A 25967-nucleotide genomic window follows, 5' to 3' on the forward strand; every position below is an offset into this window, starting at 1 on the left:
CAGCCCCGGCTCCTCCCCTGTGCTCTCCTCAGCAGGCACCAGTCCCCAAGCACTGGCATGCAGAATGCACTGTCTTATTACATGCATGCTCCTTCACTATTATTTCTCCTCAATGTTACAGTCAGCCTACTACTCTGCTTTCTTTTTTAGAATCAGGTGTGTGGGCAGGTATATTATCTATGAATTTCACTTTCTGGATAGTAAAGAGGTGTCACAAATGTTCTAAAGAGAGGGTGTCCAGTCTGATAGGCTTGAGAACCACCAGCCTAAATGCCTGGACCCAGAATCTCAGCCTAAATGAAGAGGGTTTATGTGATGCAGAGAGTAGAAAGAGAATACTTTCCTCCCCTTCATCAAACAGAAAGCTGGCTTGGCAAAATTCTGATTATGTAAAACGTGTCTCTTCTCTGCTCTCCTCCTTGGCTCCTGCTACCCTGAGCGCTCTCATCACAACAGGCCCCCTGCCCCATCTGCCCCCGTGGAAGGACTCTATGCTACGGAATTACTGCTTCCACAAATCCCAGTCCAAACTCCCATCCACTTCCTTAAGCATCTGACCCCATTAATTTATGCTAACATGTGAACAATGCAGCCATGGCCTCTCATGCCCCCAAAGTACATTCATTTCAAAAAGAAGGTGCTGGTCACTCTAAATGGATCTCAAATCAAATGGATCTTAAAAATTCAGACAGTATGATAGATGTTTTCCTTCCCATGGCAGTGGTAACAGGCTCAGCTGGGATTAATAAGGGATCTAGTTACTTACATGCTTGGGCTGTTTGTAAACTGGTATTTTGAACTAGAGGAAGCATGGTTACCATGAACAAACTGGATTATCATCTCTGTGATGGTAGAACCCAAGTCTTCACAGGATAGAGGTTAGTGTTTACTTTAAAAAACTGACCAAAGAGATTGTTTTTATTAGTTAGTTCTCCAAGTTTCAAGTTCCTCCTTCTTTCAAATTATACGGTCTTACGCCGGGCTTTTCTCTAGGACAGCATCTCAAGTATGGTATAAAAGATTTGGCGGTACTTGTTTAAGGCCACAGTCTTTTATTATTATATATTCATGGTGTACATAACATGTAGTATGATGTGCACAACATCTCACACACACACACTCATCACTCCCAAAAACAAGCTTTATGGAAATGGTTTCTTAAAATGACACTCCCACTCATAAATAAAAAAGTAACAGAAACAGTAAATCCCTCTTCTCCTGCACAGCTAGACAGAGTCATCCTTGGTTACTGCAAAGGGGCAAAGATAGCCCAGAACTCTCCAGAACCAAGTGAACTTGGACTGAGGCCAAGAGAATGGACTAGAGGAGGGCTACACTGAGGCCGCAATTCTAGTAGTTTTGTGTGATGCTGAGTAGTTCAAGATTTTTGCCGCAAACCAAAAAAGAAGAATCTTATGTCTCACAGGCCCATTAAGAAAATCTATTGTAGGGACTTCCCTGGCGGTCCAGTGGTTAAGACTCCACACTTCCACTGCAGGAGGCACGGGTTCGATCCCTGGTCAGGGAACTAAGATCCCATATGCCGCGCGATGCAGCCAAAAAAAAAAAAAAAAAAGAAGGAAAGAAAGAAAATCTATTGTAACTAAGTTAAGAATGCAAAGCTACTGAAAGAGGAACAAAACATATTAACAAGGTAGTAATATTTACAATATAAATGTCCCCATTTATACCTGTAGCCACTGCAGTAACAAACTTGGATCCAAAATGTCCATCTGGAGAGAGTCGACATATGTTGGGATGCTTATTTTGAAAGTCTCCTGCAGTGATACATTCTTCTGAACTCAGGAAATAGGTGTCCTAAGAAAAGAGAACCAGCATACCAAGTTTTATAGCATCATGTCAAAATATGCCTCTATTTCTTCTTTAGAAAATATTAAGAACTAAACTATGACACATCACAAACTACGGTGAAGCAAGTACCTGTAATTCCTGACTGTTACCAACTCCTTACAGAAAAACACGTGTAACCAGTAACGCCTTAGAAGCACAGGCAATCCACCTCATGGGCTGACCTCCAAAAAGCAGTGGTTTATAAAGGTAAAGTCTCTCTGATCTCCGAGACAGAATGAACAGACCCAGCCTTAATTTATCAAGAACACTGTGTTGAAAATAACATGGTCTAAAAGCCAGGGTGAGCTGTGCAGAGACACCGGAGAGTGCAGCCCAGAGCTGGTCCATAACAAGCTCTGGCCGAGCGAGCATCCCTGCCCCCTCTCACCTTATTTCGACTATATCGAACTGTACCCTTTCGGGTATCTTCCGAGACAAGGTCTGTAAATATCCAGCCAACCTGCATAAAAGAGAAGAATACCTTCTGAGTCTCTCCCTGAAACAGGTGACGAATGTCTTCTAGCTTCTGCCAAGAGAAGAGACTCCTGGAAGCCAGTTCTTTCTTTCCAGGTGAGTCAGCTCCTCAGCTAAGCCACTGTCCACACCAGGGCTCTCAAACTCTACTCAGCTGACACTGGCCGTCCTCCCCCTGGTGCTGCCGGGTGGAGATGAGGGCAAACGAGCACATCTCATTTATTCGTTAGAAAAAGTCTTCTCAGCACCACCTCTGTGCCCTGCACTATGCTAGGTGCAGGGGACCCCCGGGTGCATAAAATTAACAGAACATCAGTGAAAAGGGAATCTACACTCCAGAGAGGAAGACAGAGAACAAGCAAGCAAATAAAGACAATGCCACTTCAGATACTAGGGCTTTCTCCGTAAGACAGGAAAACATACTCCCCAGAGAATGCATGTAAAATAAAAAAGAATGATAGAACGGAGACTGCGCAGCTGCTCCTTTAAGCTCCGGTGTGGGGCTAAGGGAAGCATCTGAGGGTACACAGATCTGAAACGCCAGTCCCAGGGCTTGGGGCAGGGTCAGCCTCCCTGGCACGTCCTGCTACAGCAACAGTGCCTGTCTGTGTGCTCTGTGATCCCTGGCCTTCCTGTGCCCATGAATCTCGCAGCTGATTACCATTCCTGAACCAGAACCTGGCTGGGAGGTCTAAGAGCAGGGCTGGAATCCAGACACACACCCACTTCTGCCCTTCGGAGAAGTGATCTGGTGCTTGTGACCCTCTCTAGCACAACCCTGACATGAAACTCTTCAATTCCATCTCCTGCAGACATGACCAGGCAAATCTGGAGACTTTCATTTTCTTTAAAAATGCCCAAATGAACAAAACCCCCGAGGAGGATGGCAATGGAGAAAATGAGACTTAAAGGATAAATGTAACTCAGCAGTAAATAAAGCAGAACCAAAATCAAGCTGAGATAAATTAGGGCTAAGGAACCAGTGTTTGGAGAAAGGCATTTAAGTAACTTCAAGATCTTCTAATTATGATTATCATGACCAAACATTTATAACAAACATAGGCAAAAAAAATCAGGGACACTGATTTCTCTTTTGAACAAGAGAAAATTCCAGAATTTAAACCAAAACATGCCCCTAAATCATGATGCTGACTCCTTGTTAGAAACAACAGGACTTTTTTGTTCTTAAAACGATACAGTGACTTTGTTCCGCAGCATTCCTGGGTTATAAGGCACATTTCCAGTCTTCCCTGTTTATCTGTAGGGAGTTTATTTCTCACTGTCTAAATTGATTAGGAAATAAAGGATAAAACTTACATAGCTACTAAGAGTGAATTCCTAAGATGTGTTCAAATTCACAGTTCAACATTATCTATAAAACGCCATCTTTATAGTTCCTAGGAACTTAACCAAAGATGTGAGATAAACTAGATCATCAGACTCAAAAAGAAAATTCTTCTGTCTTCTAACTGCCCAGGAAAACTAAGAAGGCTTACACGCTCAGATGGCTCAATTATAAACAGGAGGTTCAATGAGGATTGAAGAGGGACCACGAGAAACTCCAAGTGTGGGGGACAGAAAACGATGAGCGCAAACAGACACGTGAAGGGAGAGCTCACACCTAGGAGGATGTGCCTTAAGAGCCTGGCGTCAAGGTCCCCTCCGGCAGGAAGTAGGGGTCTTGCTCCTGCTGCTTCTTTCCTCCCCCACTTTGAGGCAATCCTTAAGAAGTATGTCTGGTGGATTTAAATATAACAGTCCCTGCACTGGGATCCTTTTTTGGGCACCCAATAAACACGAGCGAGGTTTCAAAACGTGCCAGGCCTGCACCTGACCTTGTGCAGTTGGGAGTTCAGTCCCAGACCAGGTCTGGCCATACCACCCACCTAGATGTCCCCAACACAGAGCCGGGGCGCCCCCCTCAAGGCCAAGAGAATCAGTACCTTCCTCAAGCCAAGTTTGGCAGCAATTTCATCAACCACCTCAGCCTTTGGGTCTTCAAGAAGCTCCAAGCTATTCTGTGTACCAATCTGTGGGGGTATTAAAGAGAGATGTACTTAGAGGAGGGGTTCAGAAAAGCAGCACAGCAGCTCTGTTCCATTTCTGGCTCAGGTGTCACAAAGGAGCACCGGTCTCCCCCTTGCCAAAAAGGAGAGTTAAGGCAGCGGGAAAAGCTCAACCAGATAACACAGGCCAAGCCCTCCAGGCTCTTCCCATCTAGGGCTGTGCTTTGCTTTTAATCAAGGTTTAGAGAACATGAAGAGGCTGTATTCAGGCTGGTTCATGTCAGCAGCTCCACATGAAACATGTGGTTGTTTAGGACTAGGGAAGGCTCTCTACACCTTAAGGTTCCTTCATTGGGGATAGAAGTTAGTTTCAAAACTCCCTTGGATAAATAGTTTTCACTCCAAATAGGCTTGGCTAGATTAGGTAAGATTAGAGCTGTAAGGTAACGTTCGTTCCCAAAAAACAGTCTTTGAAAATTCGTATGCAGCTCCTGCAGGGACAGTGCTTAGCTTCACAGGCATGGCAGAGTGAGAGAGTACAACAGATACACACACCCTAAGCCAAGGATAGGACACCTGAAATCGGTAACCTGCTGACCGGTGGGCAGAGCCCTCAGCTTGGGGCAGTGGCGGGGGGCTTGGGCTGGCTCACATGCAACCTACACTGGCCACAGGATCCCACTTCCTGCAGTGGACAAAGCTTGCTGAAATCTTTAATCTGCACTGAAATGCAGCTCATAAAGCTAAGCATCATACTGAGCAGAAGACCCGGCTACAGATTATGAAAGTGAAGGTAATTCCAAATTGAGTTATACTAATTGGGTATATCCTTGTAAATTAGTCAAATCCTGGCAAAATAACAAAAGAACTTTATGTTGCTGGGTATGACCCATATGGAGATCATTAATACCTCCAGAGCACAGGTCAAAGCACAAACTCAGAACAAACCTAAGGATTTTGTTTCATGACATGTGGCAGCATGAGCTTCAACTTCTAATGAGCTGGAGGTTATTAGAGGTCAAGTGTTTCAACCTCCAAGATCCCCAATTTGGGAGCTCTGATGATGTTGTTAGTAGTCTGGACACCAGAGGCTTCTGTTCCGATTTTTGTTCAATCATACTCTTAACAGAACTGTTGAAATGCTTCATGAAAGGACCCTCCTCAAAACTGAATTGGAATGTCTTGTGCTTCCAAAAGCAGCTCCCACTGACAGAGCACACTCAGTGCCCAAAGAGTCAGACAAGCAGGGTCTCTGGGTGAGCATCTACTGCCATCTCACGTCTCCCTGGAAGTGAACCATCATAAAAGGCCTGGTCAAACATTTCATCTGTAGCTCTCAGTAAATAATGAGAATATCCAAGGAGTAGATGACACACAATCTGTATAAATACAGCCAGGGAAGAAACAGCATCTGTGCAGGAGCCACACACCTGCACACCAGCCAGTGGCCACAAGGCCTGCAGTTTCAGACCCTAGTTTATTTAAAAAGTAGACCAGTCGCGGTGAGATCTCCAGAACATGGCACAGGTGACACACCTGTATACGGCGTGGTGCCCACCCAGAGACAAAGGAGGGGATAGTGTGAAATATCTGTATATCTGCTTATAGTAAAAAAAATTCAAACTTTAGAGATCTAAGCCAAAAACTGCTTAAAGTGGGGGCTACCTGTAGGAGAGGGAGGAAATTAGATGAAGGGGAAGACGTTGTTTGTAGACCTCACTTTGCAAATGTGCAGTTTTTTTTTACTTTTCCAACATTTTTTTAAATAAAAAATTTCAGACATACAGCAAAGGTTAAAGAATTTACAGTGAACACCGATATCCCACCACCAAATTCAGCCACTAACATTTACTGTGTTCCATTCACCCCTCTGGCCATGCCTCAGCGCACCATGTTTTTGTGTTTTTACATCACAGTCACCTGCAGGCGCAAGACCCTCCCCCAACTACCTCAGCACATCATGAACCAGGATGCAATACAGTTCCAATCTTCACTTTTGTAGTAAACTTATATACTATAAGACAAAATAAATATTTTATATAATATATACTATACAACCATATAAACATTTTACATAATTATACAAATTAAAAAATATATATGGGCTTCCCTGGTGGCGCAGTGGTTAAGAATCCGCCTGCCAATGCAGGGGACACGGGTTTGAGCCCTGGTCCGGGAAGATCCCACATGCCACAGAGCAACTAAACCCGTGAGCCACAACTCCTTAGCCTGTGCTCTAGAGCCCACGAGCCACAACTACTGAGCTCACGCACCACAACTACCAAAGCCCGCGCGCCTAGAGCCCATGCTCCGCAACAAGAGAGGCCACCGCAATGAGAAGCGGTTGCGCATTGCAACGAAGAGCAGCCCCCGCTCGCCACAACTAGAGAAAGCCCGCGCACGGCAACAAAGACCCAACGCAGCCATAAATAAATAAATAAATAAGTAATAATAATAATAATAATAAGTAAATCTATTTAATAAATAAATAAAAAATATATACGTAAATCCAATCCCTAAATACTGAAAATAAAGCAAATGAACGTAAACGTGTAACTCGTTGGTGACGTAATCATACAGGGAAGATCTTCCAAGTGACTTTAAAACACAGTAACCAACTGCTGGTCCCTAGTGGGATATACCCTAGGGGCCCTCCCCTCCCACCAAAACAATCTTGAACTGTTTTCAGTCCTACACTGGTGGTAATTTTGATATTGTTATTAAGACAGTTACATGTGTGGCATAAGATAAAGAACTTGAGTAATTTTGTGACTCTAATTCCATAAATCCCGGGACAGCTGATTGTAGGCATGGACAGAAGAGATACAGAAGCAGAAGAGAGAGGGCAACTGTATGACACTTTTGGGGGAACTGACAAAGGTTGAATAAGATGGCAGATTAGATAAAAATATTGTATCAAAGTTCAATTTACTTAAGTTGCTCAGTGTACTTGTTATATGAGAACGTGTCCTTATTCTTTGGAAATATACACTGAAATATTTAGGGGCCATGATCTTACTTTCCAATAATTCAGAAAATAAATACTGTGTGTGTGTGTGTATAGAGAGAGAGATAGACTGGGCAAATGATACAGTAAGAGAAGCAGCATGCAACCTGAAAGGGCTCCCATACAGCCTTCAAAACAAAGCAATACAGAGACCCGTAGACAGCAAATCCTGTTCACATCTACCTGAGGAGGTTCATAAATCGCAGCCACTTCAGCCCTGATACCAAGAGGAATGTCTTTGTGCTCCGTGTACCGTCCATACAAGTACCCGAAGTGCTGGTTCCCTGTCTTCCTCCAGAAGTCAAGGAAGCGGTCAGCAACTGTATGATTCTCGAACATGATGTTGTCCACATGTCTGTATTTCTGTAGAGTTAACAACAATGGGCTAAATTAAAACACTCCATCAAAAATAAATAATTTACTATTTTATCACAAACTGTTCACAAGTATCTTTTACCTACCTTTTTTTTTTTTTCAAAATTTATTTATTTTATTTTATTTTTGGCTGCGTCGGGTCTTTGTTGCTGCGCACGGGCTTTCTCTGGTTGCAGCGAGTGGGGGCTACTCTTCATTGCGGTGCACAGTGGCTTCAGTAGCTGTGGTTTCTCATTGCAGTGGCTTCTCTCATTGCAGAGCACGGGCTCTAGGTGCGCGGGCTTCAGTAGCTGTGGTTTGCGGGCTTAGTTGCTCCGCGGCATGTGGGATCTTCCCCGACCAGGTCTCGAACCCGTGTCCCCTGCATCGGCAGGTGGGCTCTTAACCACTGCGCCATCAGGGAAGCCCTTACCTAGCTTTTTAAAACACACACACACACACACACACACACACACACACACACACACACACACACACACTCTTACTTTAAGAATGTACTCTCGGGGGCTTCCCTGATGGCACAATGGTTAAGAATCCGCCTGCCAATGCAGGGGACATGGCTTCGAGCCCTGGTCAGGGAAGATCCCACATGCCGTGGACCAACTTAAGCCCATGCACCACAACTACTGAAGCCCACGCGCCTAGAGCCCGTGCTCCACAACAAGAGAAGCCACCGCAATGAGAAGCCTGCGCACCACAATGAATAGCCCCCAGTCTCTGCAACAAGAGAAAGCCTGCGTATAGCAATGAAGACCCAACGCAGCCAATAAATAAATAAATAAATTTATTATTTTTTTTTAAAAAAAGAATGTACTCTCGGGACTTCCTTGGCGGTCCAGTGGTTAAGACTCTGCGCTCCCAATGCAGTGGACACAGGTTCGATCCCTGGTTGGAGAACTAAGATCCTGCATGCCACACGGGGTGGCCAAAAAAAAAAAAGAATGTGCTATGCCCTTAAGACGACTTCAGATTCTAGTGGGTGGGAGGGGTAGGGGTGGGACTCTCATTAAATTAATTCAAATTAATCTTACTGGGATTTTGCCTAAAACGCAGGTTTTCACAATCTCTAGGTCAAAAAAAAAGTTTTCAAAAAGAAATTAAGACAGAAAGAAAGAGAGACGGGGAATTCCCTGGCGGTCCAGCAGTTAAGACTCTGCGCTTCCACTGCAGAGAGCGAGGGTTCGATCCCTAGTTGGGGAACTGAGATCCTGCATGCCGTGCAGCGCGGCCAAAAAAAATTAAAACAAAATTTTAAAAAAAATGGAGGGGAGTTCCCTGATGGTGCAGTGGTTAAGAATCCACCTGCCAATGCAGGGGACAGGGGTTCAATCTCTGGTCCAGGAAGATCCCACATGCCACGGAGCATCTAAGCCCGTGTGCCACAGCTACTGAGCCTGCACACCCTAGAGCCCAAGGACCACAACTACTGAAGCCCACATGCTGCAACTACTGAAGCCCGCGTGCCTAGAGCCCGTGCTCTGCAACAAGAGAAGCCACCGCAATGAGAAGCCCACATACGGCAACGAAGAGTAGCCCCCACTCGCTACAACTAGAGACCATGCACAGCAACGAAGACCCAATGCACCCAAAATAAACAGAAAGGAAGGAAGGGAGGAAGGAAGGAAAGAAGAGAATGGGAGGGAGGGAGGGATGGATGGAGGGAAGGAGAGAAAGAAAGGGAAGAAAGGTGCTCAAACAGTTAAGGAGGGATGGAATTCTAAGGAGCTAAACATGGGCTGGCAGTGGCAGGGGAAAGATGAGGAGGGCTATTTTTGGAGGGCTGGACAATAAGAGTGGAAAAAGCCAGAATAACTGCACACAGTTTTCCCTGATTCTTTTTTCGCTCCTTCCTGAGTCCAGCCCCCTTCTTAACCTGGCCTGGACAGATGCCCTGAGGTGGTCCCAGGGCAGTTCTGTTCAACTACCAACTTCCAGAGCCGCAGTTTCTTAAAAGGTAAAGTCACAACCACTGAGCATTTTAAACAGTCGCCAAGTAAATTCTGCCTCCACACAAGCCAACAAAACAGAAAACTGAAGGCTCCCCTCTATGCTTGAAAGAGCTAGAGATCTTACAAATAATGTCCTCAGTGTATGATTTCCATAAAAGGGTCAATCAATCAGCCCCAAAATACCCGAGACTCTGCCCCATGTAACTCACACTGCTACCAGCAGCTCCTTTCCAAGGAGGGGCTTTTCCAGACATTCTCACTCCTCAGCCATGAACACAAATCTACTGCTTTCTGCATCTAGATGGATACAGCGAACATCTCACCTGTCTATTCAGAGTGATGGCACTTGGCTGGCACTTAGTACAGATGCCATTAGGCCACGGAAGGTGTCCTTCACACCCTGATTTAATCTTGCAACTGATGTTCTCCAGGGCAACAAATTTCCCCCTGAAAAAGAAAAGGCAACTTAATTAATTAAACATTACAATGGTGAAAAGTGTAGCAGGAGGCTGGAAATAAAATGTCAGGTATCTTACACTTCCTGAAGGGAGTTCTCAGGAGCTAAGCACGTGGTATCCACAGCAGGGAAAATGTGCTAAAACTTATTCTAATGGTGTTGTAGCTTCTGTCCTGTACACTAGACTGTACAAGAATACAAAACTATTTTCCAATAAAAGCAGTTTTAATTTTCACTACCACTGACATCTATGAAGATTTTTTTTCCTTTTTCTTTTTTTTAAATTGTAGTTGCTTTACAATGTTGTGTTAGCTTCTACTGTACAATGAAGTGAATGTACATATATGTATATACGTATATATGCATACACATATATACTACATATATATGTATATGTATACCTATATCCCCTCCCTCTTGGACCTCCCTCCCACACCCCCATTCCACCCATCTAGGTCGTCACAGAGAACTGAGCTGAGCTCCCTGTGCTATACGGCAGGTTCCCACTATTTATTTTACACGTGGTAGTGTATTTATGTCAAAACTAATCTCCCAATTTGTCCCACACTCCCCGTCCCCCTGTGTCCACATGTCTCTTCTCTATGTCTGCGTCTCTATTCCTGCCCTGCAAATAGGTTCATGTGTACCATTTTTCTAGATTCCACATATATGCGTTAATATATGATATTTGTTTTTCTCTTTCTGGCTTACTTCACTCTGTATGACACTCTAAGGTCCATCCACATCTCTACAAATGACCCAATTCCGTTCCTTTCTATGGCTGAGTAATATTCCATTGTATATATGTACCGCATAAGATTTTCAACAGTACTGCTAAATATCTAGATCTAACCTATGCCATTGACAGAAAATGAAGTTCTTTTCAAGTTCCATCAATTTATCAGAAACATTTACTTTATGAGTCTAGTACTTAGACTTCTGTATAAAATTCTTATTCATAGAAAAAACCTGATTAGGATACATAACAAAGATATCTTCACTCTGCTTTTGGTCAGTGAGGATGTCCTGGGCCCCACTGTGGACTTGGGGTGAGCCTGCACAAGTGACTTCACCCTCTGCCACTTTCCTGTTCACAAATGGTCCAGTGAATAGTCCTGTCCTCACAAGCCAGTGGCATGCTGGAACGATGGCACCTGGGAAGCAATGACTGCCACCTAGGCTGCACGTTAACAACAGCAACAAGTGAGCCCTTGACCTAGACGGACAAAAGGCAGACAGGTCCCAGCACACTCATGCTCTGGTCAAGACAGCTCCAGAGCTTACCCCACAAGTGGGCAAAAATGGGCTTCTGGTGGGATCTTTTTTTTCCTGGTCTAACTTTTTTTAAAAGTCATTTTAGGATGTTAGTGGGTTGTCAGAGAAAAACTACGAGCAGGCCAACATGACATTCTTCACAAAATGTTGCTGACTCGGGTTCAGCCACCGTCTCCTCTCCCTGCATGGATAAGAATCATAAAATCACAGTAAGAAGTCCGTTACTTTCTGGTGAGGTGAGCATATCAACAGAAGGGGGTTGCACAGGCAAGTACCTGACGTAGTTTAAAAGAAATCAAACTGCTCTCAGCTTGCCACTGTCACAGCATGCTCTAAGAGCCAAGAGACAGCTGCCCCCACTGCCCAACCCCACCCACGCTGCCCGCCTGGCCGAGCCTGCAGACAGCAATGCTGAGGCACCAGAGGCCAAGCCATGGACAGCGCCACCGCCTCAGCCCCGCTACAGCTGTGAAATTGAGTTGATAAAGAGGCAGCTTCCAGGGCAAAGGGCAGACTCCACAGACAGAAGACTGACCACCATCACGCCTTATCTCATCCAGGTTCAGAAACAACTAAGTTGCCAGGGTACCGCATACCCGAAGGAAGGTCAGCGGGGTGCCCCTGGGCCTCCACAGCCTGGCCTCTGCCTGCTTGGCCTCTGCCCATGCACTGGGCACTGTGGATTACAGCAGGGACCAGAGTCTCCCCCGACTTGTTTCTCTTTTAGAATCAGGACAAGATTCACGAATACAAAGACTTCATGCCCAGACTTTGATCTTTACTTTTCTCACTCATATGCCCAGGGGCTTTAAGCAACACGTGCCAGAGAGAGAAAACGAACTCTGCGCCCCAAAGCCACATGGGTGCCGCCCCCTGCCCTCAGGCCGCTTACTTGTCGGCCCCTCCGGTCAGCTTCCGGATGTAGGCGTGGAAGGACATGTGCTTCACGGGAGGCTCCAGGTGATTTAGGTAGTCCTCGTCGAAAGGCTGCCAAAACACACAGTCAACAGTCATGCACTCGCCGCTGGGGTCGCGGTCGCGGTCGCAGCCTCCACCCGCCAAACCCCGAGGCGGGTGGGCAGGCAGTGAGGGGGAACTGGTGATGGGTCCTCACTATCGTTCTAAGTCAGAACCAAGTTCTTCTCTGTGTACCAGTTATCTTTTCAAGATTGAAATGAATCTCTATTAAACACAAAATGCTCTAAGTCAAATAAATATCAGGTAAATTTTGCAAAAAAAAAAGCCACAAGATGAAGCAAGAGGAGCCTCATGAAGAAAATCAGGTTGGCCTTCCTGCCGTAAATTCAGTGTCAACCAGTCACCAGTCGGCATTATTGTGGTAACTCTCAACCTCACCACGACAAATCAGTAGAGGAGACGTGAGATGCAGGGTAGAGTAAATCAAAACAATGATGAGCATGAAAACCGCCAGGCCCGGCTTTGTGTCAGGTTTTAAAAGGACTGTCCAGGGAGCCCAGTGTAAATGCTGCCCGTTTATCACAGCAATACCCATGTCCCAGCCGTTCATAATCCACCCAGAAGGTCACTCCCATAAATAAAGGCTCATCCTCTCAGTGCAGCCTGCACTAGTGGGAATACGAGGCCCAGGGCAATAAATAGGTAACTTCCTTGAACCACTCTGACCCAGCCCAGGGACTTAGGGGAAGTGTCAAGACGGCTCTGGGAACTCACTCTACTCGGACTCTCACCTCTAGAGGAACGCAGTGCACGCACTTCCCCAGAGGCCCATGTCGGCACCTAGAGCACAGGGAAGAGAAACGCACAGTGTCAGCACACTGCTCTTCTGCTGCTGCCTCCCTGAATGTTGATACTTAAAAGGCACATCATACCTAATAAAGTACTTCCCCATCCACATGAAATTATCTGAAATGGTATGTGGTGAACAGTTTTTAATGGTTTAATATTTTGGTGTGTATTAGAAAACACCGACCAGTGCACCAAACCTGTGATTTCATGGATATTAACTGATTTCATGGAGATTACCACAAACTAAAAGCAAAACTGAATGGATTTAAAGTCAATTTAAATAAAAACGTTTGGTAAAGACTAAGAAAGTTGGTACATAGACATGGCAAAAACCCTGAGAATGGGAGATCAGCTCGGTGCTTTGTGACCGCCTGGAGGGGTGGGACAGGGAGGGTGGGAAGGAGGGAGACGCAAGAGGGAAGAGATATGGGAACATGTATATGTATAACTGATTCACTTTGTTATAAAGCAGAAACTAACACACCATTGTAAAGCAATTATACTCCAATAAAGATGTAAAAAAAAACCCTGAGAATGGTACATAAATAGCTAAAGTGTGGAAAACACCCACTTCATGCATATTTTGGAAAAAAGCATGAAAAGAACGCTTGGCTCTGTGGGTTTCAGTCTGTGCATAGTAGGACAGTGGAGATGCGTTCGGGCGCCAACAGGCTCAGTCACAGCACTGTCCACATGGGGTCAGAACTCCTAGGTGCACCGCATTCTGTATTTCAGAGAAGAAAGGGCCTGAGTCTCCCAACAGGCAGACTCTTACAGGTGATGCACGCACAGGCACGTGCACACTCAAAAAGATTCCTAACGAGGCCTCACAAACACGGATCGGGGTAGGAGTGGCACTGGGTCCCTGGGAAGAACACAAATGGGGGCAGAGAGCCAGTTGATGGCCACAGCCACAGAGTGGCTCCACGCCAACTGCAGCTCAGAACAATCTGGGGCCCTTTGATCTGAGACATACAGGTCACTAATGCAGCATGTGGAATCCCAGTATCTCAATGTCTTGATTACAGGGTGATGCAGTTACAGAGACTCCACTGAAGAGACAATCTTCGCTCAGACAATTTTACATCATTGAGTGTGAACTCAGATGTTTCTAAACAGTTTCCTTAAAAAGAACTGCAAAAAATCTATAATAAACAAATGTATACAAGCATAGGCATTTTATACAATCCTTGGTGAAAAGTGAATATTCAAAGAAGGAGCAGCACCTGCAGCAAATGAAGTGTTCCCTAGACGAACGGAAAGAGTGTACTGAATATGGAAGGTTGAGATTCCTCCACTAAAGTTAAATGAGACAACGTGAACAAGGACCTGCACCAGCAGGTGCCCAGGTACCACCCCCTCCACCCTGTCACACTTGCTAAAGCCCACTCTGCACATGCACGTGTCTCAGGGGAACACCACGGTAAGGACTTCTTAGAACTCTTAGTTCTCAACACTTGGAAAATTTTAAACTACATGCGGGGCTTACCTGGTGGCGCAGTGGTTAAGAACCCGCCTGCCAGTGCAGGGGACACAGGTTCGAGCCCTGGTCCGGGATGCCGCGAAGCAACTAAGCCCTGATGCCACAACTACTTAACCTATGCTCTAGAGCCCGCGTGCCACAACTACTGAAGCCCGTGCACCTAGAGCCTGTGCTCCGCAACAAGAGAGGCCGCTGCAGTAAGAAGCCTGCGCACGGCAACAAAGAGCAGCCCCCGCTCGCCACAACTAGAGAAAGCCCACATGCAGCAACGAAGACCCAACGCAGCCAAAAGTAAAAACTGATTAATTAAAAAAGAAGACAATCACAGTGTATTTTAAATAATAATAATAATAAAGTACACGTGGAGCATACTTTGAGATTCAAACAATGAGAAAAAGCTCACAGAACAGCTTGAAGTGAGATGTAATCTGAAAATAGATGGTCAAACTCAAAACTTACATTTCTTTATCAGGGCACGTTACAGACATTTCACTTCACTGACACTGTGGCCCCGCAGGCACTTACAGCTGTGGGTCACGGCTCCTGTAGATCTTCCCGTCCTGCCTGCTGAGGTACTGGTCGATCTCATCTTCCACCACATTGGGAGCACCACAGGCCTTTAACCCCAGTGGGGCCGATGTCTCCATCTCAGACGACGGTCCAGCAAGGCTCGAGGGAAACAGGAACAACAAATCTCCATGCCTGTTCAAATGACAAATGTTAAGTAGAGGCCGCCTTCCTTTCTTCACAACCTGAGCTGCACAGAAGATCAACTCAGGTGTGAGAACCTCTGAAACCTGCAAACAGCAACATCAACCACCCTGCAGGCCTAAACAATGAGGCTTCCAATTTTAAGAGACCAGAGTTCTCTTTTCCCACCTCCCCTATGCCTCTTCCCCCATGAAGGTCAGCAGCAGGCTCTCTGGACTGTAACATAACTTCCTTACAACCACGCTGCGCCATCTATGCTGCACACGCATACACGCACCTGGTTCCACAAAGAACACACAAAATCATAGCTGACACTGGAGCTGCATGGCCCCCTCCCTCTTCCTTCTCTGCTTAGCTCCCACTTTCCCTCATTCGTTCCCTGGCCTTCTCTTCAGCTGCCCCCCATTTACTTGCCTGGGACATACCTGCTTTCTCTACGTTCACAAATACATGTGTACATAACACACGTCACTGATATACAAACCTGAGATGATAAAAGACACATTTTCTGCATTTGCTGTTCTCTCACAATCCCTCCAAACACGGTCTACGTCTAATCAACGTTCTGCAGTGAAGTTGCCTCACAATACGCTTTGCTGCTCCCCGCATGACGGACATGGCTCCCTGTGGGACTGCCACCACAGGCCCCACCGCGGAAACGCCCAGAGACGGGCAGTCGCACGGTCTCCCGGCCGTAGGGTGGATTTCTGGGAGAGGGCCCGTTAGACCTCAGGAGTTTTGTTTGTTCCTAAAGCCACTGACGTACTGCTTTCCACAAAGGCTGCCATGATTCACAGTGCAAAGGACAATATTTGGTTTTCGATCATTTTCAATGTAAATGGCGTCCTTCCACTGTCAGACCCACCACTGACTTTGCCAGAGCCTGACTGCCACCCCGCCGGTATGGGTGAACAGTCCCCACCTGGGAGCACTGCAGGTCCCGAGACACTCAGCGTGTTCAACACCAGTACAGGAGGAAAAGCTGTAGCACCACCACCAAGCAAGTATTTCACTGCTCTCAACAAGATGCACATACAGGAAGAAAGACTGAAAGAACTGCCTGCAGCCCCCAATCAACAAACGGAGAGAATAGGAGCAGGTACCACAGCTGGGACAGCAAGAGGCTGGGCTGCAGCTCTTCAACGGGTCTGCTCGCCCCTCTTTTCCCTCCCATAATTTAGGGTGATAAAATCACCAACTTGTAATTGAAGATTTGTTTCTAACAGCAAATGAGATATTCCTAAACACCCTCCAGCTTCAGGATACATGGCTCAAATGCTACATCAGTTTTAACAAATATCCTCTAAAATGCACTGTGGAGCTCTAAAGAAAAGAGTTTCCCCAAGGGTCCAAAAACCCACAGCAGCTCAAATAAGAATAGTGAAGGAACCTCCGGCCAGCCCATTATGGGAACCCTGAGCTTGGCTTATAGCCACTGTCTGGGCCACGAGAGACGAGGCCTTGAGCCTGCCTGCCCAAAGCGAGCTGCTGAACCTGAAATGCCACACAAAGCCAGATGTCTGAAGGATGTCTCAACCGCTGGGAAAAACCCACCAGTTGAAAACAGGAACCAAGGAGGAATCCTGTCTGCCTCCATCCACTATGCTGTAGGGGAAAAAATCACTGCTGAGAAGTCTGTAACCAAAGGCCTGCTCCGCCATGTGTCTGGGGTAAAATCAGGGATGCTACTTGGTTCAGGAAACCAGACAGAAATTAACTCAAGTGCTGGGCCCATGACGCCCCCTTGTGCCGAGAGAAGCAAATGGCTTCTCCGCAGAAAAGTCACCAACCCCAGATCTTTCAGGGCCCCCTAAGACCAAGATTGGCCAAATATAAGCTCTCAAATAAAAGTCACCAAACATAAAAGAGAAACAAGCCACTGGGAGCAACAGAGGGCAGACAACAATCAAAAGATTTAGACAGCCAAGGACTTCAGGTGTGGAATTCAAGACAAAGAATATAAACTTACGTATGGAATGCTAGCTGGAAACGGAACAAAAGGAGTACAAGCAACAAGAGACTATCCGCAATGACAAGGGGCTCGGAGAGTGGGCAGAGGGGCTGCAGACTCGGCAGTTCTTCCCAAATCCCCTGCTTAGGGACAGGCTAGACAACAACAGCAACAGTGTGAAAGGATCCTCACAAACCCTGAATTCACTCGGGGCAGACAGACCCCAGACTCCTCAAGACCCGAGAGGGAAGCATCCGGTGTGTGATAGGCCAAGGCAGAGCCTCCAGGGAACCCAGCAGTCTTCACTGGAAGCCTGGGGGTCAGGGTGAGAGCACAGCAGGAGCTGGGAAGGAGCCCCTGCGAGCACATGACCTAACAGCCAGGGCTGAAAGGAATCAAACAGAATTAAACAGAAAAAAGTAAAAAACGTAATCACTGAAATAATAGAGAGAATGGGGGAGAGGTAATATTTAGATATAATGTGGACTTTCCTGGTGGTCCAGTGGTTAAGAATCCGCCTCCCAATACAGGGGATGCAGGTTCGATCCGTGGTTGGGGAACTAAGATCCCACGTGCTGCGGGGCAACTAATAAGCCAACGTGCTCTAGAGCCCGCGTGCTGCAACTACTGAGCTTGCATGCCACAACTAGAGAGAGAAGCCTGTGTGCTGCAACGAAGATCCCATGTGTCGCAGCTAAGACCTGACGCAGCCAAATAAATAAATAAACAAAATATAAAAATAAATTAAATAAAATATCTTAAAAAAAATAAAGAGATAATGGCCAAGAATTTTCTAGACCTAACCTGCAGATACAGAAAACACATCTTACATCAGATAGCATTAAACCAACCAACCAACCAACTAGGAATCCACACCTGGACAGGTCAAACAGAAACCACAGGACCCCAAGACAAACAGAAGATCTTAAAAGCAGCCAGAGGAGAAAAAAAAGAACCTACAAATGAACAACAGAATTATAACAGCCAGCTGAACTGCGACAATGGAAGCAGAGGTAGTGGAGTGAAACCCACAAGGAGCTCAAGGTGACCACACTCTTACAGACATGGTCAGTAACTCTCGAGCGGTGACAGGACAAGGTTCTCAAGTTTGGGCTTGTGCTGCTCAACAAGCATCACAACTATCACTGGAAAGACATGCTCTAGGATAATCCAGAAAGACATGCCATCCAACTGTGACCACACCTCAGGTAGACAGGGTGTTTCACTCTGCAGCCCCCGTTTCTGGCATCCAGTCATCAGAATAGCTTAGACACACAGCTGCCACCCCTGCAGTGCTCATCACGTGCAGGCACCGGACAACCATGTGGAGGAGGCATCGCCACCCCCTTGCAGACAAGGGTGGTGAGGCCCAGTGAGGTTAGGTGACTTCCCAGGCACACCGCCAGTGAGTGTTGGGTGTGAGTCCAAACCCGAGTAACGCCCATAGGAAGTGATTCTCAAGATGCAAAAACCCTTTGCAAGCTGGGAGGAAAGATGACCCTCACCCACTGGAAACGAACGTAAACAGGGAAAGGCTTTACATCATCACAGCAGCAGGCAAAGAGCAGGTACCGAGCGAATATTTGTTGAAGAACAAATAAATTAATGCTGAAACTGTATTTTTCCCCCCTTGATATACTAGCTGTGAACCTAAAAATGACCAAACTGCCAAAATAGCCTATTATTCTGACTGGTAAAAGGCACACAGCCAAGTGCCAGCAAAGCCCAGCCCAACCCTCAGGCAGTGGCTACAGCAGCCAGGCTGCTTGTAGCCCCATGGGAGAACTCCCTGCCCTCTGTCTGAGGATTAAGATGACTTGAAGGGTTCTGCTCACTGATACGTGAGGTGTGCCCAGGCAGTTCAGACAGGAGTCAGCAAACCTCTTCTGTAAAGGGCCAAATAGTAAACGTTTTCGGCTTTGCAGACCATACAGTCTCTGTCACAATCACTCAGCCCTGCCCTTGTAGCATGAAAACACATAAATGAATGAACGTGGCTGTGCTCCCATAAAACTAGAAAAACAGGCAGTGGGATGCAGGAAGAGGTCTCTGCAACCTAGAAACTCCTTCTGACATTACCCATCAATTCTAAGGCACTCCAGGGTGTCCTGCCAGCAAGAAATACAGCGTGGGCAACAGGCCACAGTACTGCCAGCCCCCCCAACCTACCAAGCAGGTCCTGAGGCAGAACGACGCACAGAGCTACATTCAAGGTCCTTCTCCGCAGTGAAGCAGCTGAGTGTGCAGGTGCACACACAACCCAGGACCATAACTCCTTCTCGTGACACACATCCCCGAATTCCGCAAGTCAATCAAACCGGCTCAACAGTAACTACAGATTCAGCATGGCTGCCAAACACCTGGCAAGAAGCACAGTCACCTGCACTTTTGTCTGCGTTCAGGACCGTAATCACAGTAGCATGAGAAGGGAAAAGGAGAGAACTAAGCGACCTCAGGCGGGTAACTGGTGCCAGCATGCCCTCCCTACTCCCCGCCCTCTCCCCTCGGGCACTCACTTGATCTTCAGCAGGTTGAGGGATTTGTTAGATGACGCTGTTATTTCTCCAGTCTTGTTTCTATTGATGTAAACTGAGAAGCCGTTATTTTGGAAGCCAAACTCCTTTGCGACCTAAAACAAGACCCAAACAACAGAGATTTAATAAAATATTGAAGTCTCACTACCCTGACCACATATATATCAGACATTACTAGTGAGTTTAGAAACTGCTCCTCATTAACCAAATTTCTCTTGTTATTTTGCTCTCTCATGAGGAAATTTGAGTCTGGGGCCAAGAGAAGGGTCAGATCTGGAGCTTGACTTTTAGGATCATCAGAGTACAGTTAAACAAAGAAAAGACAGGGAATCTTGGCAGAGAAATAGAAATGATAAAATAGAATCAAACAAAAATTCTACAACTGAAAAACACAATAACTGAAATAGAAAATTCACTGGGTGGGCTTATCATCAGAAGGGAGATGACAAAAACAAAGTTAATTAAAGATGAGTTAACAGAAGCCAGATAATCTGAAGACAGAGGTTTGAAAGAAAAATGAACAGTCTTAGGAACCCCTGGGACAATATCAAATGATCCTCAGGAGAAGAGAATAAGGCTAGGACTGAAAAACATTTGAAGAAAGAATGGCCAAAACCCTCAAATTTGATGAAAAACATAAAAGTAACAAATCCAGGAAGTTCAGCAAAACCAAAGTAGGATAAATAAAGAGAAAACTACGCCTGGGCATGTCATCATCACACTGCTAAAATCCAAAGATCAATGGAGACCAGAAGACAATGGAACAACATCTTTAAAGTGCTGAGGCAGGAATAAACATCTGTCAACTCAGAATTCTCCATCTGGAGAAAATACCCTTCAAATAAAAGGGCAAAATGAAAACGTTCTCAGGTTGACAAGACCCAAGGGCACCTGTTGCCCGTAGCCTCCACCACAATAAATGCCAGAGGATGTCCTTCAGGCTGAACAACACCAGACAGAAACTCCGACGCAGAGGACACACAAAGGTAAGAACTCCAAATCACACAGTAGGAAACCATCACAGAATTGCCAGGAGAATCCTGACAGAGCAACAACCACAGGTCAGGAACAGGACCAGGGAGGAGCCGCATGTCCCTGAGGCACCCAAAGGCTCACCCCCTCCCCCCATTTTATACCTTGTTCTACCTGCTGCTTTTTACCTATGATTGATTTGCCCTTTAACACGGAATTATTGATAAAACCTAGAATTTATTTACTGTAAGGAAAACACGAGTTTAAAGATTAACTTTATGTACTAACAGTACTTTCTGATTAAAAAAATGATTGAAAGTATCTATAGGGCCTTTCCTGGTGGCGCAGTGGTTAAGAATCCGCCTACCAGGCTTCCCTGGTGGCGCAGTGGTTGAGAGTCCGCCTGCCGATGCAGGGGACAGGGGTTCGTGCCCCGGTCCGGGAAGATCCCACATGCCGTGGAGCGGCTGGGCCAGTGAGCCATGGCCGCCGAGCCTGCGCATCCGAAGCCTGTGCTCCGCAACGGAAGAGGCCACAACAGTCAGAGGCCCGCGTACGGCCAAAAAAAAAAAAAAAAAAAGAATCCGCCCGCCAATGCAGGGGACACGGTTTCGAGCCCTGATCCGGGAAGATCCCACATGCTGCGGAACAACTAAGCCTGTGCGCCACAACTACTGGGCCTGTGTTCTAGAGCCCGCGAGCCACAACTATTAAAGCCCGCGCGCCTAGAGCCCATGCTCCGCAACAAGAGAAGCCACCACAATGAGAAGCCCACGCACCACAACAAAGAGTAGCCCCTGCTCGCTGCAACAAGAGAAATCCTGTGCACAGCAATGAAGAACCAACGCAGCCAAAAATAAATAAATAAATTTTTGAGCTTCCCTGGTGGCGCAGTGGTTGGGGGTCCGCCTGCCAATGCAGGGGACACGGGTTCGTGCCCTGGTCCGGGAAGATCCCACATGCCGCAGGGCAGCTGGGCCCATGAGCCATGCCCACTGAGCCTGCGCGTCCGGAGCCTGTGCTCCTCAGCGGGAGAGGCCACAACAGTGAGAGGCCCATGTACCGCAAAAAAAATAAATAAATAAAAATAAATAAAGCACCAGGAAATTAAGACCATGAAATCTGTATTCCCAAGAGCAAAAAAGGCAAAAATAAAGACTAAAATTAATGGCTCCTTTTTTCTGAAACAGATATAAACCGAAATTAACAAATTGTGGCACTTTATTCTGCAAAACCATTCTGTTTTTCTGTAGACAAAGCACTGCAATTATTGCCAAGAATGAGAAAGAACTCTTGTACCAGGAATGTCGGCTGTGTGAGTTAGCACAGCACTCCTGGGATGTAAGGCAATCTCCAGAGTGGAGCACGGTGCTATGTGGGCAGCCCTATGGGCAGAGGGAACTTCCCTGTGACCACATAACTGAGCTCTGTGCTTTATACCAGGACTGAGGTTCAGCTGCATTTTCAAATACGATAACCAACAACATTACTTCCCATATGTTGAAGCCCACTTTCGGGAGATGAAGAAATACATGTATTAGGTTTTATATGATGCTCCTGTGAAAATAACCGCTTCTATGAACTCTGTGAATTCTCTATCTAAAGATACAAAAATCTAACATAAGGTACCAGGCATTAAAAAAAAAATCTTAGCAGAGTCTTATAAAAGCACAATAAGGCTTCCCTGGTGGCACAGTGGTTGGGAGTCTGCCTGCCGATGCAGGGGACGCGGGTTCATGCCCCGGTCCAGGAGGGTCCTGCGTGCCGCGGGGCGCCTGGGTCCGTGGGCCGTGGCCGCTGGGCCTGCGCATCCGGAGCCTGTGCTCCGCGACGGGAGGGGCCGCGGCAGTGGGAGGCCCGCGTACCACAAAAAAAAAAAAAAAAAAAAAGCACGATTAAAATCTTAAAAATTTTATTTCACACCTGAGGTAATAAAACCAGAAACATGGTACGAAGTAAAATTAATACAAATGTTTATAACTGAAGGTAACAGAAAAGAATACATGGCATGATTCCAGTTATCTCAAGTTCAAAATAGGCAAAACTAAAATTTAGGGTTTAGGAATGCATACTGTGTGGTAAAACACAGAAAAGTGGGGGAGCAACCCCCATCAAGTCAGGAGAGGGGTGACAGGGTGAGGGAGTAGGAAGGCTGACCTATGGTTGCTGGAGACTGGCACTGGGTATTTGCTTCATCATCAATCATTTTGGCTGTTCATATTTTTCAAGCATTTCTTAGCAAGTATTTTATTTCACAGTTAAAAGAAAAAGTTTAAGTATTATAAGGGAAAACGTCACTTGCTGCTGAGAGGCCAGTTAAGATAGGACTGAGGGGAATTCCCTGGTGGTCCAGCACTTTCACTGCCGAGGACACAGGTTCAATCCCTGGTTGGGGAACTAAGATCCCACAAGCCACACAGCGTGGCCAAAAGAAAAAGAAAAAAAAGATAAAGGTAGGATCTGGGGTGACTCAATAAGGGCCACTTCAGGGGAGTGACAGCAGCAGAAGCAAACTCCTGGGTCGTGGAGGTGAAGGAAGACACCGGCGAGCAAGATAGCCAGAAGAACTTGTCCTGTAGGGGTTTATGGTCTGGTGATTCACAGAGAAGGAATTCTTTTTTTTTTTTTAATGATTGTTCCTATTCTTTTAAATTAATTTATTAATTAATTTATTTTTGGCTGTGTTGGGTCTTCGTTTCTGTGGGAGGGCTTTCTCTAGTTGTGGCAAGCGGGGGCCACTCTTCATTGCGGTGCACAGGCCTTTCACTGTTGCGGCCTCTTCTTGTTGTGGGGCACAGGCTCCAGATGCGCAGGCTCAGTAGTTGTGGCTCACGGGCCTAGCTGCTCAGTGGCATGTGGGATCTTCCCAGACCAGGGCTCAAACCCGTGACCCCTGCATTGGCAGGCAGATTCTCAACCACTGCACCACCAGGGAAGCCCGAGAAGGAATTCTTGAGTGAGAAGCATTAGATGGTCTCAAAGGAACCAGTAACTCAAGATCCTGAGAGATTTTCAATGCAAGCCATCTCATCACACTCGCAAAACCAATTTCCTTAGAGGGCATAATGCCACATATTAAATCAGGGTAAGGCTGTCAAGTATAGGGACAGCAAGTTGGAGCCAACAATGTTCACAGTGGTCAATATACACTTTTCAGGCAAGTCTGTGAGGGGACAGGAAGGCCATTTCAAAGCCCACTTATAGGGCACAAATGCACAAATTATTAATTATTAAAAATCAAGGGACTTCCCAGCAGTCCAGTGGTTAGGACTTTGCCTTCAATGCAGGGGGTGCGGGTTCAATCCCTGGTCGGGGGGCTAATATCCTGCATGTCTCTCAGCCAAAAAAACAAAACATAACACAGAAGCAGTATTGTAACAAATTCAATAAAGACTTTAAGAAAATGGTCCACATCAAAAAAATCTTAAAAAAAAAATCAGTATGAGTCCACTTATGTGAGATACCTGGAGTCAGATTCATAGAGATAGAAAGTAGAATGATTACCAAGGGCTGGGGGAGGGGGAGAGGGAGTTAAGTGTTTCATGGGTACAGAGTTTCAGTTTGGGGAGATGGAAAAGTTCTGGAGATGGACGGTGGCGATGGCTGCACAGCACTGTGAATGTACTTAATGCCACTGAACCGTACACTCAAACATGGTTTACACGGCAAATTTTATGTTATTTTTCTTACCACAGAAAAAAAAGAGACGTAAAACTACATTTATTGACACAGAACTATGTCCATAACCTATTGTCAAGTGAAAAAAAGCAGGACACAAATGATCACAAGGTGAGATTTGAACTTCACTAGAACGGGTGCATCTTACAGCAAGAGGCTTACAACTCTTGCCTGCAGGGCAGCAGGGCTGACATACGTACGGGTCACTGCCTGGGCTCATGCAAACCTGTCACCCAGTTAGCTAAACAACTGTCACCCCTCAACATTTCTATCAAACAATCCATTTAATGATCAATCAAGGAAGGAACAGGGACCTCAGTTTTTGAGCCCTGCTCGTAAGCACTCTAGCACCAGCACCTGCAGAACAGCTGTCGGCAGCTGGCAAACTGACCCTCCCGAGAGGGCAGACAGTGACCCCATCAGTAAGCATGACGCTGACAGCTGAGTCAAAAAAAAGGTTCAGGAGGGCTGGACTCTGAATATGATTTCATAGGGAGAGCCTACCCAATTAATTTCAATTGGATTTTCCTCATTACAAATACATAACACATGATTAAAATACATTATTTTCCAAATCAGTCTAAAAAAGCACTTTACATATAAAATAAAATGCTACAAGTAGGTGTGACAGCGTTTTTTTCTTTCTTACTGATACATAAATGTTTCTCCTTGGGCTTCCCTGGTGGTGCAGTGGTTTAGAATCCGCCTGCCAATGCAGGTGACACGGGTTCGAGCCCTGGTCCAGGAAGATCCCACATGCCACGGAGCAACTAAGCCGGTGCACCACAGCTACTGAGCCTGCGCTCTAGAGCCCACGAGCCACAACTACTGAAGCCCACGCACCTAGAGCCCGTGCTCCGCAACAAGAGAAGCCACAGCAATGAGAAGACCGTGCACCGCAACGAAGAGTAGCCCCTGATCGCCGCAACTAGAGAAAGCCTGCACGCAGCAACGAAGACCCAACAAAGCCAAAACTAAATAAATTAATTTTAAATTAATTAATTTTTTAAAAACTAAATAAGTAAATGTTTCTCCTTACACTCAGTCAGATTTGATGAAAATACAGCAGTAGTATAGTATGATCCCATTTTGGTGAAAGTATGTGTACATGCACATGCAGAGAGGTGTGTGTGTGTGTCTGTGTGTCTGCACATGTGTACACATAAAGACGTTACATTAACAGTTATTTCTGGCTAATAAAATCTTGAGTTATTCTTACTTCTTTATACTTTCCTGTATTGTTTTTGAGCCTTTTATAATTAATCCATATTATCTGTATAATCAGAGAAAACGATTTTCACTTGAGGGGAAACATTACTTCAGAGTAATAAATGTTTGTTTTTGAGTATTCCCAAGAAAATTTCTCCTAAACAATGACTACCATGTTGATGATGGCTTCAGCGATTAATCAGTCAACACTAAACTGTACCTCCCTGACTCCATCCACATCCAATGACAGTTATTGTGTCTATATTCC

General features: G+C 46.0%; 1 protein-coding gene across 4 annotated transcripts in view; it reads right to left on the minus strand.

Moving 5' to 3' along the window:
- The window catches only part of NPLOC4 (NPL4 homolog, ubiquitin recognition factor), a 55105-nt gene that overhangs the window by 24091 nt on the left and 5047 nt on the right, over positions 1 to 25967 (minus strand). For 3 of the 4 annotated variants that reach the window (XM_059997183.1, XM_059997181.1, XM_059997184.1), the window contains exons 3-11: positions 19823 to 19935; positions 15170 to 15346; positions 13104 to 13152; positions 12287 to 12381; positions 9986 to 10109; positions 7522 to 7701; positions 4269 to 4355; positions 2240 to 2311; positions 1692 to 1818 (exon numbers count right to left, since the gene is read on the minus strand). In XM_059997183.1, the coding sequence (XP_059853166.1) occupies positions 1692 to 1818; positions 2240 to 2311; positions 4269 to 4355; positions 7522 to 7701; positions 9986 to 10109; positions 12287 to 12381; positions 13104 to 13152; positions 15170 to 15346; positions 19823 to 19935 (1024 nt within the window). The remainder of the gene's footprint in view (positions 1 to 1691; positions 1819 to 2239; positions 2312 to 4268; positions 4356 to 7521; positions 7702 to 9985; positions 10110 to 12286; positions 12382 to 13103; positions 13153 to 15169; positions 15347 to 19822; positions 19936 to 25967) is intronic. The other variant, XM_059997182.1, reaches the window with a different exon arrangement.

This window comes from Delphinus delphis, chromosome 19, assembly GCF_949987515.2.
Source record: "Delphinus delphis chromosome 19, mDelDel1.2, whole genome shotgun sequence".
Lineage (NCBI taxonomy): Eukaryota > Metazoa > Chordata > Mammalia > Artiodactyla > Delphinidae > Delphinus > Delphinus delphis.